At 33.2% G+C, this 17,307-nt stretch overlaps 1 protein-coding gene across 3 annotated transcripts; it reads left to right on the top strand.

Annotated features, from left to right (window-relative positions):
• The first annotated feature begins 4,270 nt into the window (after nt 1–4,270).
• LOC133683197 (probable E3 ubiquitin-protein ligase XERICO) lies at nt 4,271–6,435 on the top strand. Of its 3 annotated transcripts, none has more exons than XM_062106747.1 (4): nt 4,271–4,502; nt 4,976–5,061; nt 5,229–5,309; nt 5,586–6,435. In XM_062106747.1, the coding sequence occupies exon 4, from the start codon at nt 5,763–5,765 to the stop codon at nt 6,222–6,224; it is 462 nt and encodes a 153-aa protein (XP_061962731.1). In that variant the 5' UTR covers nt 4,271–4,502; nt 4,976–5,061; nt 5,229–5,309; nt 5,586–5,762; the 3' UTR covers nt 6,225–6,435. The 3 variants fall into 3 exon arrangements, with proteins under 3 accessions (XP_061962731.1, XP_061962729.1, XP_061962728.1); XM_062106745.1 differs by having other exon boundaries at nt 4,976–5,032; XM_062106744.1 differs by lacking the exon at nt 4,976–5,061.
• The last annotated feature ends 10,872 nt before the right edge of the window (nt 6,436–17,307 follow it).

Here is a 17,307-nt window from a genome sequence, read left to right on the forward strand (position 1 = left end):
AAACACACCATATGCAAACCCCCGATTAAAACTTTTTTGAAATATTAAAATTTTAACCCGGAGATAGAATAGGTTAAATTAATTAAGGATATTAAATTCAATGACAAGAGGTGAAATAAAAAGAAATAAAAAGAAAATATAACACTAAATATGAGAAAAAAATGGGAACAAAATGAAATAACTAAGTCATATAGGGTCAAATATCTAAAAACCAATAAATTGAACTATAAATACCTCATCTTTCTTTGCAGGGGCGAACAACAAAAGAGAGTGAGAGGTCCGGGGGGGTATTTCTCATTTTCTTTCACCAAAATTGAGTAAGTGGCTAGTTGAAGGGTTTGAGTAAGATTTAGGTTAAGTGGTGAGAAAAGCAACATTAAGGTAAGAATATATAAAGAGTAAGTGAAAGAAATTTAGGAATCTAAAGAGAGAAGGCTGGAAAAGGGGAAGAAAGAAGGAGTGTTGAAAAATTTTAACTGGTTGAGAATCGAAGCACATTTTATTACCAAGTAAGGAGCTTTAAACTCAATCATGCAAGTTTAGATTAAGAATTGATGTCTAAATTGTGAATTCTAGGTTAGGGTTCATGAGAGAATTTAAGGGAAATGATAAATTTGCTTTGTTTGATTTAATTGAGATGGAAATGGATGAAAACAACTTAGAATAATGAACAAATGAAGGAAAAATCCTTATGTTGTTAATGGTAGTAACATCAGCCACAAATGGGGAAAGTTGGGGAAAAAATTAAAATAATATATGAATATTATTTGTTTATACTTATTATAGCATGTGTTGAAATGTAGAGAGTGAATTGAAAAGAAATGGAAATCTTGTATTTAAATTGTAATGGAAAGATTGATTATGCTTTGAATTGTGAACATTGGATTTTTGTGGGGAACTATGGAATTATTGTGTTGTGTTGAAGTATTGTTGATGAAGGAATGTTAAAGAAAATAAATATGGTTTTTTTAGAAAGTTTTGGTTATTTTAAGTAGGATGTGAGATAGATTAGTTGATTACTAGGGTGTTATGTTTAATGATGTTATAAGATATGTGGACGAGAAATATTTGTTTTGAATGGTGAGTAAATGAATGAAAATACTTGGTTATATATCAAAATCAAAGATTGGAGAACTAGGTAGTATTATCACCTAACTACCAAATGAGTTTAGGGCTAGAAAATGACAAAATTTGAAATAAGTTTCTTTATTAGAAGTTGTAGCTAAGGATATTATATTTCTAAAGGGACTTACCTTGTTTAATTCGGAGTTATAAAACTCCAGATATAAATAAAAATTTGAGGGACAATTGGACTAAGTTTTGCTGGATAATTTTTATTTATTGCAATAACGAGTAGTTTTAGGTACGTTAATGGTAGGAATGAGTTTTCTTCCAATAAAGTTATAGCTTTGTATCTTAACTTTAAGAAGAAATAAACCATGCATAAAATTGTATTCTATAACTTTAGATATAGTTAAAATATTGATCATTGTTCTTGAGTGATTAAGTTAAGTCATCTAGAAGTAGCCAACTTTAAAATTTATTTAAAATTGCTCTTGGTATAAGATTTAAATGATAGAAGTTATAAGAATGAGATTGTCAATATAGGTTAAATTGTTAATGATGATTAATTTAAAGTGATATGAAATTGTGTTAAATCATTTTAAGTCAAGGAATAAAATGATTGTATATAAAGTTAAATTTCAAAATAAATTAAGGATTGAATAGCAAATGATATTGTATGTCTGATGGTATAGGAGAGGTCATAGGATCAACTCAATAACAATGAACTTTTTCATGAGTTCAGGCACTAAATAGATGTTTTCACCTTCACCGTGTATAAGAAATTTCTTAAAGTTGTATAATTATATTATTAGTGTAAACTGTTTGTTTAACATTTGCAACATGAGTATCATTAGAGAAATAATTGGTTAGTCTACTTGACCATGTTGGGACTAATGGCATCTATGATTATATGACTAGGATATAATAACTAAACTAGCTAACCGTGAAGGGACTAGTAACATCCATGTTCGAATGACTGTGATATAATAACTAGAGTAACTGACTGTGATAGGACTAGTGATATCTATGTTTGGATGACCAAGATATAATAACTAAAATAGTTGACCGTGATAAGGCTGGTGATATCCATGTTTGGATGAGGCAGATATAATAATTAGACTAATTAAGCGTGAAAGGGCTAGTGGTATCCATGATTAGATGACCGAGATGTAATGATCAGACTAGCCAACCATATAGGAGCTAGTGACACCTATGATCATATTTTCGGGATAACATTGTACGATTAATTCCCGGAATAAGTTGGCAGTTATCGGTTATTTGATTATTTAGGGAATTTGAACCTTTTGTAGGGATATAATATAAACATGAATGGTGTGCATGATTGGGAACACAAAAATGAATTAAATTTTTTTAAGGAATGAACTAATAGGTAAACTAATTGTGCATGAGACTAATTATTAAATATTTATATTGCATTCTAATAAAATGTGATAATTGAATATTTGACACATCTCATCTCAGGGCTGATTGGTGGACCATATCTTTTTAGTTTATGTTTAGATTTAAATATGTAGTTCACAGGGTATCAAACTAACATGTAACATAATTCTGTTATTTCTTCTGATAATGTAATATATAAAATTACGTCTTTATAACGCTAAATCCAACAATCTGTAATACTTTTGATTATTTTGTGAACAACTATAGATGTGTATGTTAATGTAGACAAAATACCAACAAGTAATCTTAGTTTAAGTTATTAATTTTTTTGTGCATCATGGAAATTTGTATATGCTTGAAGACCTTGATTTTAATGAGATGGAATAAGGTCCAAGATGATTGGACTATGATTATGTTGTTGAATTGTGATGAAAACAAAGTTTGTTTATAACTTGGTATGGTCTAAGTATAGAGAAAACTCTACTAAAATTTCAGTGTGTGTGTGTGTGTGTGTGTGAGTGTGTGTATATTACCATGGTTTGTGGATTAACCTCATGAGGTTTAGTATTCAAGAAATTAGGGTTGTTACACCTTAAACTTGGATCAAATGATTAAATTGAAAATTAATAAAACTTTCACAAAAAGATTAAGGGAAAAAAATAAGAAACCAAAAGAATAAGGATCAAATTAGAAAAAATAATATATGAAAAATTGAAATGTAAGGACTAAATTGAAAACAAATAAAAACATTTATAAAAGGGTTAAGAACAAAAATTAAAAATCAAGAAAATAAAAACTGAAGTTGAAACATAAAAACAAATAGGATTAACCTACACATTTTAGGACAATATGGAGGAAATAAGCAAAACAAAAAAGAAAATGCCACCGATGACAATCTGTCATACAATCATTAACACGCATTACACCATGAGAAAAAAACGTAGCAGCGAGTCTAACAACAGGATGAAAAGGCAAGTTTGATTACCGAGAAATGCTGCATATGCTGCCCAAAATATATGACACCTTTTATACATTGACACGTGGTCGCCAACCATGTTTTTTATTTTAATATTAATTGATCAACCCGAAAAGATTAATTTGCCCTTAATGGTATTGAAAATAACAAAAAAAAAAAACATCTTTGAAAGCATGAAAAGCTCCTTCACCCACGAACAACTTTTTGGAAGTTTGAAGGTAAATGTATATTTTCATTGTAGGTGAATAAAGGAAGAACTAAAAAACTCTAAATGTCCAGCTTTAAAAATTTTGAATTGAAAGATAAATAAGTTATTTTATTGTTTTAAAAAATAAAAAAAAGACATAAATTACCTTAGGTGAAATACCCAAAAAAAATGCCTTTATTTTTTTTTTTCATATAAAGTAAAAGGGTATTTTTACTGTAGCAGTGAATAGTTTTCCCAGTTTGCATCCAGATTGTTTACTGCCGTGTTTTTCTAAAGTGAAATAGGTTTTTGTTTAATAATTAAATTAAATATTAGAATTAATTGTTTTTTAGAGAAGATAATAATATAATTGAACAATCTGGTAAGTTTTGCCAAAACATTTCTAACTGTCTTCTTTTTATGGAAATTCCACAACTATCCATCCATCTAGACAGCCGAGACAGAAAGTGGAAAGTGAAAAGGTGAGAAGTCAAGCTAAAGAAAGCAAGTTACAAAAGAAAGGAGTGAAAGAGGGATGAAGATATAAAGTAACCATGGTAAGAAGGTGATCAGCTTCCGGAAAACACGGAAGACTAACTATGGTTAAGGAAAATGAGTTTAGTTTGCTGATGATCGGTAATGTTTGCCTGTTTGGCCCTTTCAGTGGATGTGTTGCTATATAAACAGAAATTCAGAAGCCAAAGGGCAGCAGCCATCTTCATCTCCATCTTCTATGAAACAATCCCATATGACATATATAAAAGTTTTGATAATCCCATGAATATGTCATGTTTCTAGGCTGTTAGGATGTTCTTGATGCTTATATATTTCTTTGCATAGAGACCAAGACAGGAACTTCGAAGCTTCCCTAGTGTAAGTCTCTGTCACTTATGTTTCCAGTTTGGAATTTGTTCCCTTTGTCTTCTTTATATTTTCTTTTGTGGGTCTTCTTTGAAATGTAATTTGATGTTAGAAAAATAGGAAGAGTTCTTGTATTTTTGAATTCTGTAGAAAGTGCTGGATCTCTAGGCACCTTTTCCTGCGTATTTTTTTACTGGTTATTTGATTTTGTTGATTCATTTGGATTTTTTATGATCATGGGAGCTTCTTATTTCCCCTATAATCGGTTTGATCTTCGATTTTTGACCAAATGGGGCATGATATCATGGTCTGAGTCAGAGGGCTAGATCTTTATTATAATTTTGCAGTGATCTATGCAACCTGTTGGCTATGATTTAGTTATATGATTTCTTGTTTTGAGTCCTTTAATTTGTAATCAGATGTTTGCAGAAGGTTTAATTTCTCCATTGATTGAGGGAATTTGATTCTTTAAACCTAGTATACAGGTCCAATCCAATCTCTCCATGAACCTAATTTGCACTTAAGCATGGTTTATACTCTATGTAAGCTTCGATTCAATCTCTCCAAAGAGGTAGCCTAGTGGGAGCCCCGAGGGGCTACCAATTGATGCAATACTAATAATGTAGATTAAAATCATCCCTTGTATTCGACAGGAAGATGGAGAATTATTTGATTGATTATCTTCTTAATGTTCCCCCGTAACACTTTACCTACCGTGCTGTGGATTTTTTTCTGCAGGTCACTGTTGTCGGCTCCTTTTACAGGATTTTGCTACTCATCACTTCATCATAGTCAAAAACCCTGTTTATATGCCCCAAGGTATTTTGATCCATCGTTCTTTATTTTTTTATCACTTGATGTCTATCGAACCCTATTTCTTTTTGAGGCAATCTTTGGTTGTGTTTGCTTTCAAAAATAGTTTGTTTAGTTTTTCCATCTCTAGTTTTATATTTCCTATAAAATCTCCCTATAAAACTGGAAAATTTTTCTTTTGCTATAGCTTTAATTCACTTCTTAACATCATGGTTTTATCAGTTATCTGTCATCTTCTAATTTGGGTATTGAAACTCGTTTTAATGGCGTAACTGGTTTCAGATCAAGCAAAGAAGGAATCATCCGGTTTTCTCCATTTGCTTCAACTGTGATTTATATAAGTATCCCCCCATTGGCTTCCATAACTTCCATTTGAGCACACTGTGAATCAAGAATCTCTTGTTAGCTTGAGCTTTGCGGAATCACTGCAAAAAAAAAACCAAGTCCCACGAAACTTCAATGGGTCTATCAAGTCTGCCAGCTCCATCTGAAGGAGTGCTATGTGTGCTTTTAGTAAACACTGCCTTGTCAATTTCCATTGTCAAAGGGATAGTCCGTTCAATCCTTCACGTTGTTGGCATCCGTTTGTCACCATCTGCTTCACTCCCATCGTCAGATAATGCTGAAGACACCAGAGAGTCGTTTGAATTTCGTTTAAGTCCCCCAGAGAATTACATTGAGGAGTTCCGAAGCAGGATGCCATCAATCCGATTCAACACGGTGTGCAGCTGTAAACAGCCTGAACATGACTGCTCGGTTTGCTTGACCCAATTTGAGCCAGAATCGGAGATAAATAGCCTGTCATGTGGCCATATCTTTCATAAAATGTGCTTGGAGAAGTGGTTGGACTATTGGAACATTACATGCCCTCTTTGCAGGACTCCTTTGCTGCCTGAAGAGGATGCATCTTGCTTTTGGTGAGCGCATACTACCATGTATGCTTTGTCAGAGGAATTCTCCTTGTACAGCGTGTACATGTATTTACGTGAGTGCATCGGGCAGGGCATAGTGGTGTATACTTTGTGCTTGAGATCAAGCATGATGTGCTGATGGGTCCTTGAGAGACCAAAAATTTTATTGTACATATTGTGAAGAAGTGATGTTTAACCTATCTATCATGCTTTGATCTCCACCTTTTTTTTTTTTCCTTGATCTTTGCACACGTTTTTACTCTTCTTTAACAGACCAGAAGGATGGAATCTAATGTATGGGCAAGCTAAACTAGAATAAAAAAATTCCTCCATGTTTACAAAGGCTATTAGGATTAACCTGCAGCACCACCCTTGAGTTTGTATTTTAAAAGTATTTTTAAAAATATTAAAAATTTTTATTTTAATTATTTTAATATATTTTTAAATAAAAAGTAATTTAAAAAATAATGAGATAATATCTTTTAAAAAAAATTAATCATCGCTTGGAACACGTTCTGGCAGATCTTAACCCAACAGCTAGGTATCAAAATAATCTGTCATAATGTGTCGGTACATGAATCTTGGTTTCTAGGTATAACGAGGATGTAACTGTGTGAAGCAGGCAATGCCAGATAACCAGGGTTCTTTCTCCTTTTTGGCATGGAGTCAAAAACATCAATTTAGGGCCGTTTCATCTCCCAATAAAAACGGGTCTCATCTTGTTTCATCGAGCTGCTTCCCGACACTGCTCGTGCTAATGGAGAATCTGGCTGGACTTCCCTTCACAAGAACTGCGAAGTAAGGCATGACATCAGAGAAGATGTGGAAGCTGGTCCTGATTCATTGCACAGATAGCTCCACACGAAGATTCAGACAAAACAAGCTAGAAGATGCCCACTCTTATCAGCATAGTGTTCGTGCCTGGTTTTGTAGATTACTAGTCTTATCTTATGTTCAGTGAAAACTAGCTAACTTCGTTAATTTTGATGTAAAAAAAAAAAAATTCCCGCTTGAAATATACCGACGAATTTATTCCATCGGTGATAGTGGCATATCCAGTAAATATTTTTTAGCTCTTGGTTAGATGCCGATGGACGGTATCCCTTTGTAAATTTGTCGGTGAGTGTGGCATTTCCACCACTCTGTGAAATGCCAACAGATTTTATTCGTCTGTAAATTTATCAGTGATTGTGGCATTTGCACCAAGCTACTGTGAAATGCCGATGAATGTTATCCGTCTATAAATTTGTCGGTGATGATGGCATTTCCCGCTCTCTATCAAATGTCAACGGATACATTCCGTCTATAAATCCCTCGGTGGGTATTTTTAAATTTGTTTTTTTAAAAAATTATTTAGAATAAATAATATAACATTATATAAATTAATAGTTAAAAAAACCAATTATGCAAATAAAATTTTATTAAACATCAAAAACAAAAAAAATAAAGTTAAATAATATTCAATACAAATTGAATGTATTTTTTTTAAAAATATTAAATTAGCACAATGGCGGAGCTGGAGGAGAAGGAGGTTAGTTGTTATATGGCCAAAAAGAGGGCGCACATGTATCACCACTCTGTGATGCCATGTTCATGACCATTTGACGAAACTGTTCATAATTCACCGAGAGTTGCTCGTATTTTTTGGTGAGATGAGCTGTGTGTTGTTGCAAGGCCATGAACTCTGTAGATTGGGTGCTCGATACTGATTAAGAGCTCCTAACGGTTGAGACACTACAGGTCGCCTGCAAGTTCTCGGTCGTACTGTTGGAGAGCCCGTACACCCGATTTTTATCTGGTCCATTGGACGATCCTACCTCCATCAACAAATTCAGATCGAAATCCAGATGGGTCGAAGGATCGTCCCCATATCTCTCCCTCAACCGGCTATTATAGGTCTCCTGAAAATGAAAAATGAAATCATCATATTCAATTCAATAAAAATAATAACTTACAAAATAAAATGGTTGAACAAACATACTACAAAGTGTTGAGCGCGGTTGTCAATGAACTGTTGCGCCCCCTTTTGGTGGTCATGACTCTGTATGTGCATCTCAACAAACAGCTCTATTGGACTTGGCTCACGTCCAAGAGACGTAGCCTGTAAGGAAAACAATTAATTAAGTAACAACAAATTATTTAACGATATATTTCATTTAAATTAATCTTATCATTCGTTTCGCATGTGCAGCAAACATAACGGAGTCGCTGGTATGTGTTGTCACCGAGCCATGAATTGGCCGGTTCCAGTTGCCAGCACCGGACTGTGAGCGTCGTGTGAACCGCTTAAACATCACGTGCTCAAGATACTGCAGCCATATATCTGCCGGGATGTATAGCGGTTTGAAATCCACCACGTCGTTCTAACCTTGGAGACCGTTATCTCTCACGTTTTTTTTTTTTGCTTTTTTTGTGCTTCATACCAAAATTGATGCAACCTACTTCCATAGTGAGAAATTAGATTTTGAAACATAATTTTTTAAAAAAAATATTTGTATTGTTTTTGATATTACCTAGTTGCCGCATGATTTTCCCACACCCTCCTCATAATAGTGTCATGCGTATTATCCCAACTGAATTTGTCCTATATATAAATAATTAATTTTAAATAAAAATAATAATTTATTTACAATTATATTAATAATTTATTAGAAATAAGCTGGAAATTAGAAATTAACATCAACCTCAAATTTGTCAAACCATGCATCGATTTGAGGTATCCATTCAGGATGTCTGGATACCTGACTCCATAGAAATAATGGAATCTCCATCGACGATTTAAACGCCGATAATATTACTCAGGCGGCCTTAATGTTTGTGAACCTGAAAATAAATTAAATTAATGAAATATTGATTAATTGTTCATAAATTATGTTATAATTTAAAAAAACTAAAACTGAAACAAACTTGCATTGAAAGGTCGTCCTTCCATTGTGCCTCATACTTGCGGGTGAATTATTCCGCTGTGAAGGCACGCCACCTCTGCGCTGTGAAATCGCGCTGGAATAGGCAGCATCGGTTGATGACGCAGGTGCCTCTTCTTGATTGGCACCTAAGGATATGTCATCCTCACTACTAGAAGAACTAGTTGCGACCATATGTGAGCGACGAGCTGTTGATTTTGTTCTACGCATCTACACAATTTTATACGAATAATTATATAATTAAATTTGATTGTTAAAAAAACTTCAACAGCACCTCCCTGATATTGGAGACTACTCAAACTTTTCAAACCTGCAAATATTGATAATAGCCACAACCAATTGAAAACAAGAAAACCCAAAAACTCATACTAAAATAAAATTGACAATAGCATAACTAGCCAAACTTAAGCAAATTGCCTAGTTAACCAACACCATATAACTAAATCAAATTAGCCACATTCTACAAACCAAAAATGCTTATCATAACCATCTCCTACTTGATTTCATCAATCCATCAAAATTTCCTAAAACATGCTTTTTGTAACTAACTCTTCCTAAACTATCCTAAAAAAAACACCTCGCAATCACAAAGCTCAATTCCATAATAAAAAAATCAACAAAAATTATAACACAACACCTAAACATGATAAATTCAATAAAGGAACAATTTACAATAGAAACAATGTACAAAACATAAACATAAACAAAACCTACAATTCCTCCAATACAAGCATTCTAACTTATGAATAGTGCTACTCCAAACAATTGCAAACAAATCAACACATCCAAAAAACAACAAGGTGAAATATATTTTGAGTACAAAAATATAGTAATGTATTAAGTAATTTCATTACCCATAAATTAACACTCTAGGACAATACCCAGTAATAGTTCATTTATCCTAAACAAATTTGTGAGTAATAAAACTATAAATACACATAAAATTACATATTAAAACCATTAACACACAACACAACAAGTCATACACAACGTCATCAGACAAAAAGTAAACATCAATATAACAAATAAAAATAACATCACCACATAACCAAAAACAACATTCACACACAACATAACAATTCAAAAACATACCATGCAATAATATAGTAAAATTGAGATAAAATAATTAAATTTATTCATATATATTCAATTACTAATTACAAGGTAAATTCAACAATAACAATTAAAATTAATGGAAATATATAACAAAACTAACAATAGATAAAACAAAGAACAAATAAAAAAAATAAAATCTTAAAGAAAATGAAAAAGAGGAAGTACATACCTTTTAATTTGCTGAAGATTGAACTAAAGATTACAAGCCAAAAACACAAAACTTTTGAAGGAAATGAAAGGAAAAAACAAAACTTTGAAATGAAGTAGAGGAAAAAATGAACTGAAAGAGCGGTCGCTGGGATTTATAACGTAGTTTTATTGATGAACATTTAAATAATACTAATTTTAATTATTTTGTCAGTGATGTTTCGAATATCTGTCAGTAAATTTTGAATTTCGCACCAAATTTTTTAACTACCCTCCATATTTTTCGCGGTCCGTCGATAATTCTGTCGGAAACTGCATGCGATCAAAGATGCATTTAATGCCCCACCCTTTAGAATTCGCACCATCCGTCGGTGAACTTGTCGGTGATTATGAACTATCGACAAATGCCGATGGACAGGATTTCATCTGCCAAGTCATTGGTGATTGTATCATTTCCATCACCCTTTGTAAAATGCCGATGGACTTAATCCGTGCACAAAGTCATTGGTGATGATTGTGGCATTTCTAGTGAGGCTACTGTAAAATGCCAACGGATTAAATCTGTGCGCAAAGTCGTCGGTGATGATTGTGGCATTTCAAGTGAAGCCATTATGAAGGTCGACGGACTGTAATCCGTCGGTATAGACATTGGTGATAGTGCAATGTGCAAGAAAGATTATGTTTGTATTGCCTATTTACCTTCCTGTAAACACTTAAATTATAAATTGTCCATCGCACAAAACAATAACAACAATGCTTAAACAATACAAACTTATAAAATAAATATTTCATGTTACAAAATAAATCATCTATAATATATATTACATGAAAAAAATTGTTTTATACATTGCTTCATTCTGGTAGTTAGTCAGAATTTTCTTCTTCTTCATCGTTAATTGAACAGTCATCACCTTCATCGCAATCTTCAATATGGATACCACCATCATCTTCATCAACATTTGCTTGTCTGCTAGAGCTTAAAACAACATTTAACTCTTCTGGGTCAACATCAACAAGACTATCATCGAAAACATGAAAATTTGAACTTTCTTTCAAGTCAATCGAAGGAGCAACTAGATATGGTTCAACCAACTCATTAACTTGAAAGACTTCATCTCGCACACTTGTGCCTTCGTTCTCATCCTGAACAACCTTGACATGACCCCTAGGTTTCGTTTTTATAACAGATGACCAATCAACTCTTGATTGATCCTTTCTAAAAGAAGGGGTATATGTGTAACAAACTTATTGATATTGCATTGCGAAAACAACGACATCGTTTACGTTGTGGAGTCTAGCTTTTGAGTTGATTTCGACCAGACCATAGTAAGGATCAACTCTGATTCCTCTGTCAGTCATATCATACCAATAACATTTGAATAAAAACACTCTATTCTGCTCGTTATGATATTGCAGTTCGACAATCTTTTCTAATCTATTATAGTAGTCAACTTCTAACTCACTACTAGTTAATCCCTTAACAAAAACACCGATGTTGTATGTCTTTCTTCCATACTCGTATTCTTCAGCATGGAACACATATTCATTGACAAAATACCCGTTATAGCACTTAACTTTTCTTTCAGGGCCCAGGCTTAGTGAAGACAATGACTTAACAACACTCCTTCTCATTTAATAAACCTTGTATGTAATGTACAACAATGAACAGTCAAGTAATGACATGCATACAGTAATTTTGCAAGTGATAATGAGTTTGTGATAATACTTACATGTGTTCTGAACCACGTGGCAAATTGTTCATCTTGTAATTGAAAGATTTGGGATTCAGTCAGCTGTTAGTTATTGGATAACAAATATTGTCGATGTTGTCTGCTAGTGATAATGAGTTTATGATATTACAATATATAAATAGTATATTATTAACAAAGTTTAATTAGTAGTACATATATATACTTACTGAATAAAAGGTCTCATGTCATCACAGTTAAATAGAACATAATTGTGTGCTTGTCTGAACTTTATTTCTGATAAATATCTTCCCCTTACAACATTTTTAGGTGTGGGTCGTCCAGGATTGGAGAATATTAACAAGTTCCCACTGGAAGGCACTTCACCGCTATCATCATGCCGTGGAACACGATTGATTCTTGTTCTCAGATGAGGTTCGAAATAGTATGAGATAAATGTTGAGATCTCCTCAACAATATAGGCCTCACATATCGAAGCCTCAACATGCGCCTTTTTCTTGAGATTGAACAAGTACTTGCATTGAATTAATCAAATATTTTCAATTAAGAAAAACAAAGAAAATACTTTTATACTATGAATTACATTGCAACTGTAATATCTAACCGTTCAAATGGGTACATCCATTTATACTGGACCGGTCCTCCAACTTTTGCCTCGAACGGTAGATATATGAGGAGATGCTCCATTGAGTCAAAAAATGATGGAGGGATTATCATCTCAAGTTTGCATAGTGTCTCGATGATATTTGTTTCAAGCCTCTCAATGTGATCAACATTCAACTTGGTGGAGCATATATCTATAAAGAAATAACTGATCTCCGTGAGTGCATCACATATCTCTTTTGGCAACACATCACGATAAGCTAATGGAATGAGTGTTTGCATAAACAAATGGCAGTCATGACTCTTAATTCTAAACAATCTACATTCCTCTGTATTAACCAACCTTGATATGTTCGAGGCATGTCCATCGCGGAAACGCAGACTCTTAAGCCATTTGTAGACTAGTAGTTGTGTATTTTTCTCTAACATGAAGCTTGTTCTTGGTTTTGTAACCCATGACCCATCACAAACCAACTCTATATTTTGACGGTTACAGAACAAAGCTATATCCAATCTAGCCTTGATGTTGTCCTTTGTCTTCCCCTTCACATCTATGACGGTGTTAAAAATATTCTCAAACATGTTCTTTTCTATGTGCATGACGTCAAGGTTATGGTGGAGGAGATTGGTCTTCCAATAAGGAAGCTCCTAAAAGATACTTCGCTTTACCCAATTATGGGTCAAACCAAAACTAGGAAACTTCTGCTTACCTGATTGAAGACCAAACACAATATCACCGTACTTTAATACAACATCATGCAATTCTTCACTAGAAAGATGTGGGGATGTAACATCCTTTTCAACTCTGTCAATAAAGAAATCCTTTCTGTTCTTTCTGTACCTGTGATTCGATGGCAAGAAACGATAGTGATAGAAAAAAAAAAAAAGAAGCTTTCCTTCCGTTTGTTAGCGTGAATGCCTTGTTGTTTTCCATGCAGTATGAACATGCTAGTTTTCCATGCGTGCTCCAAGCATAAAACATTCCATAAGCTGGAAAATTATTGATAGTCCACATCAAAGCCGCCCTCATAACAAAATTCAGTTTCCTCGATATATCATAAGTCAAAGCTTTGAAGGACCACAACTGCATCAACTCATCAATCAACGATCGAAGATAAATATCTATATTTCAGCCCAGGCTGCTTAGACCGAGTATGACAGTAGATAAAAACATGAACTCCAGCCTCATACACATTCCCGGTGGCAAGTTATAAACCGTGAGTATGACCGACCAACAAGAATAAAGAGCAGCAAATGACCCGAATGGGTTAAATCCGTCTATACACAACCCAAGATGCACGTTCCTTGATTCAGCTGAAAAGTGAGGATACACACTGTTAAAGTGTTTCCATGCTTCGCCGTCAGAAGGATGCACCATCACTCCATCAACTGCATCATGTGATTGGTGCCATGTCATGTGCTCAGCAGTCCTTGGTGACTTGAATAACCTTTACAGTCTAGGTGTGATTGGGAATTATCTAGCCAGTTCTGAGTTTGTAATGGGAATGTCCACATGTCATGCACTCGGTCAGCTCAACAATTTCAAGGTAGTATAACATACAGATGTTAGGGCACATGTCAATTTTCTGGTATCCTAAATCGAGGGGTTTCATCATAGACTTCGCAACATAGAAGTTCTCTTGTAGCCTGTTCCCTTCAGGTAAAATGCTTCTCGCCCATTCAATAATGTTATCATACCCGACCTCACTCAACCCGTGATCTGACTTGATGGTGAACACCTATGCTACGACCGATAATTTACTGTGATTCGTGCAGCCATCTCATAATGGTTTGTCAGAATCTTTCAACAAATTAAAAAACTTAGTTGCATCTGCATTAGGTTCTTCTTCTAAGATTGGACATTAACTGACATTACCTTAATTCATTCTTATTGCATCCATATCATATTCCTGTAAGGATTAATATTGTCATTTGCAACTTCATGCACGGTGCTAGCACTAGAAGTTGACCCAATCACCCTTTCTCCCATGCTCTTATTACGAACAAATACTTCTCTGTGTGCACACCAACACTGGTAATTCTCCATAAACCCTTTATGTAGAAGATGTATCATTACAACATCTGGATGCAGATACTTTTTATTTTGACACTTCTTGCATGGACACCTAATACCTCCTCCAGTAAAATTTTTGGGAATACATGTTGTGAAATTAATAAAACCCTGAACCCCATTACAATAATTCATCCTCCGCAATTCTTGGGGTGAATCTTAATACATCCATAAACAATCATCCATGACTTCTATCGAACCTCTATAAAATTATGATGACAACATGTATTAATTAACTATGTTAGGTAAATAAATTTACAAAAATATTGGTTTACCTCGAGATTATCCAACAAACTAATTACAACTTCTTATAAATATTAAATATTCATTATCAATGATCAATGTCTATACAAATTTATACATATAAATTTATGGAAATTACAACTCTGCAATAGCATTGATAAAAATTAAAACGGACCCGTTAAACAAGTTATTAATTATTTCACCATAACACATGTAATTCGATAATTCAACAAAGTTTCAACAATTTACAAACAAATACAATTTTACAAAATCTAAAACAAACCATAATAAGTACAAAGTTATACATTCATATACTAGAAGTTTGTTTGAGAAATAACAATAAAACATGTACATATACTAACAAAATACATATACTAAAAAAACAATAAAATTGACATTTAAATGTTACAATTAAAAAAGATAGAATTACTTATAAAAATTGATAAAATCCACAATAAATCAGAACACGGATGTTATGACTACAAAACTTAAAGAAATATGACTTGTGCTAAGAAGAGGGAGATTTTGTTTTTTTTTTTGGGGGGGCTGGTTGTTTGCAATTTGGGAAGGGAGGATGGGATGGGAAAGAAGAAGGAGAAATAGAGGAGGGGAGGGTCAGCAGAGTGATGATATATTAATTTTTACCGATGGAATCACTGACGGACTCATTCTGTCGATGATTCTGTCGGCCATTCTGACGGTGAATCATTCACGTCACTGTATGGAGATCCCAATTTGAATCTCTCGATAATTCCATCGGTAAAATCACCTGCAAAAACTTTCATGTCAGCGAACCAGCTTTTTTTTTTAATTTTGAATATTCCATCTGTAATTCCGTTGATATATACCGACCGAAGTATTCCGTTGGTATATCCGACTGAATTATATATGGAAAAGATTTCATCAGTAATTATGACCGCAAATTACCAACAAAATTATTCCGTCGGTAATTCCATTGGTATTAAGTGAATTTCTAGTAGTGGTAAACGAGTTATTTGAAAATAAGTCATGATTGGTGCGAATGCCTGAAATAAATGTGAAGCCCATGTAGTTATATATGTATAGTAATGATTCAAATTCAATTCAAACAAAATAATTTTCTACTATAATTTGTCCTCATATTAATTTGACTTGGCTCTCCGATGTGCCTTGTTGCTTGATCTGAGCTTTAAATCAAACTGTGTTGGAGCAGGCTTGATGTGACTCATTCGACATAGCAGGTCCAATCATGATCTAGTCAATCTGGTTGAAACTCAATTTGATTAAAAAAATTCAAGTCATCATCCTTTTAATTTATTTTTTTAAAAAAAAGATTGGAATGATGATGTTTTGGATCAACCTAAATCAAATCGGGATAAACTACCACACTCGCCAAATAGGTCATGGATTTGCATCATGTCTGGCTTGGGTTTCAAATTAAACCATGTTGAAGTTAACCTAATGTGTTCCATTTGACCTATCAGATCCAATCGTGACCTAATCAACCTCGTTAAAACTTAATTTAACTCACAATTTTTTTCAAGAAACAATCGTTTCAATTTTTCTAAAAAGTATTTTGAGATAACAATATTTTGGATCAACCTACGCTAACTCATCACCTAAGTCATGGATTCGGTTGTGTTTAATAACTTTTTATTTTGAAATATTTTTTTGTTTAATTATATAATAATAAAAATAAACATTCATAGGAAAGCAATCAAATAAAATTTAAGAAGAAGATACTAAAAAACTATCATGAAAGGCAATACAAAAAGAGCACTTGCTAATATTAAAAAAATATGTTATAATCTTATTAAAAAAAATTAAATATTGAATAATATTTTATTAAATAATTTCTAAAATACAATCTTAGTTAATTATTTTAATTATTCTTCTATTAAAATTGAAGACCCACCAGGTTGTGGCCATGTCAGACTCCATTTTAAAATTAAACTAGGTTGGAGTTGACCTTATGTGAATTGGTTGTCTTAGCAGGTTCAAACGCAACTCGATCAACTCGCACAAAATCTGGTTGGTCTTAAAAAAAGAAAATATCTTGAGACAAGATCCTTGTACCTTATTTTTTAAAAATATTGAGATGACCACGTTTTTTCCTATAAAAAACAAGTCAACCTAATTAACACATTAAACTTGTGACTTAAATCATGGACTTTGTTGGGTTTAATAATTTTTTTAGAATATATTTTTCATTGAATTATATGATAAAAAAAACATCAACAAGAAAGAAACCAAATAAAATTTAAGGAAAAACAAGAAAAAATTAGTTAAGGGCTATAAAAA

The sequence above is a fragment of the Populus nigra genome, chromosome 2, assembly GCF_951802175.1.
Source record: "Populus nigra chromosome 2, ddPopNigr1.1, whole genome shotgun sequence".
Classification (NCBI taxonomy): Eukaryota; Viridiplantae; Streptophyta; class Magnoliopsida; order Malpighiales; family Salicaceae; genus Populus; species Populus nigra.

Excerpts from the sequence above, each read along its gene's own strand:
- LOC133683197 (XM_062106747.1), top strand. The coding sequence starts at position 5,763 with ATGGGTCTATCAAGTCTGCCAGCTCCATCTGAAGGAGTGCTATGTGTG.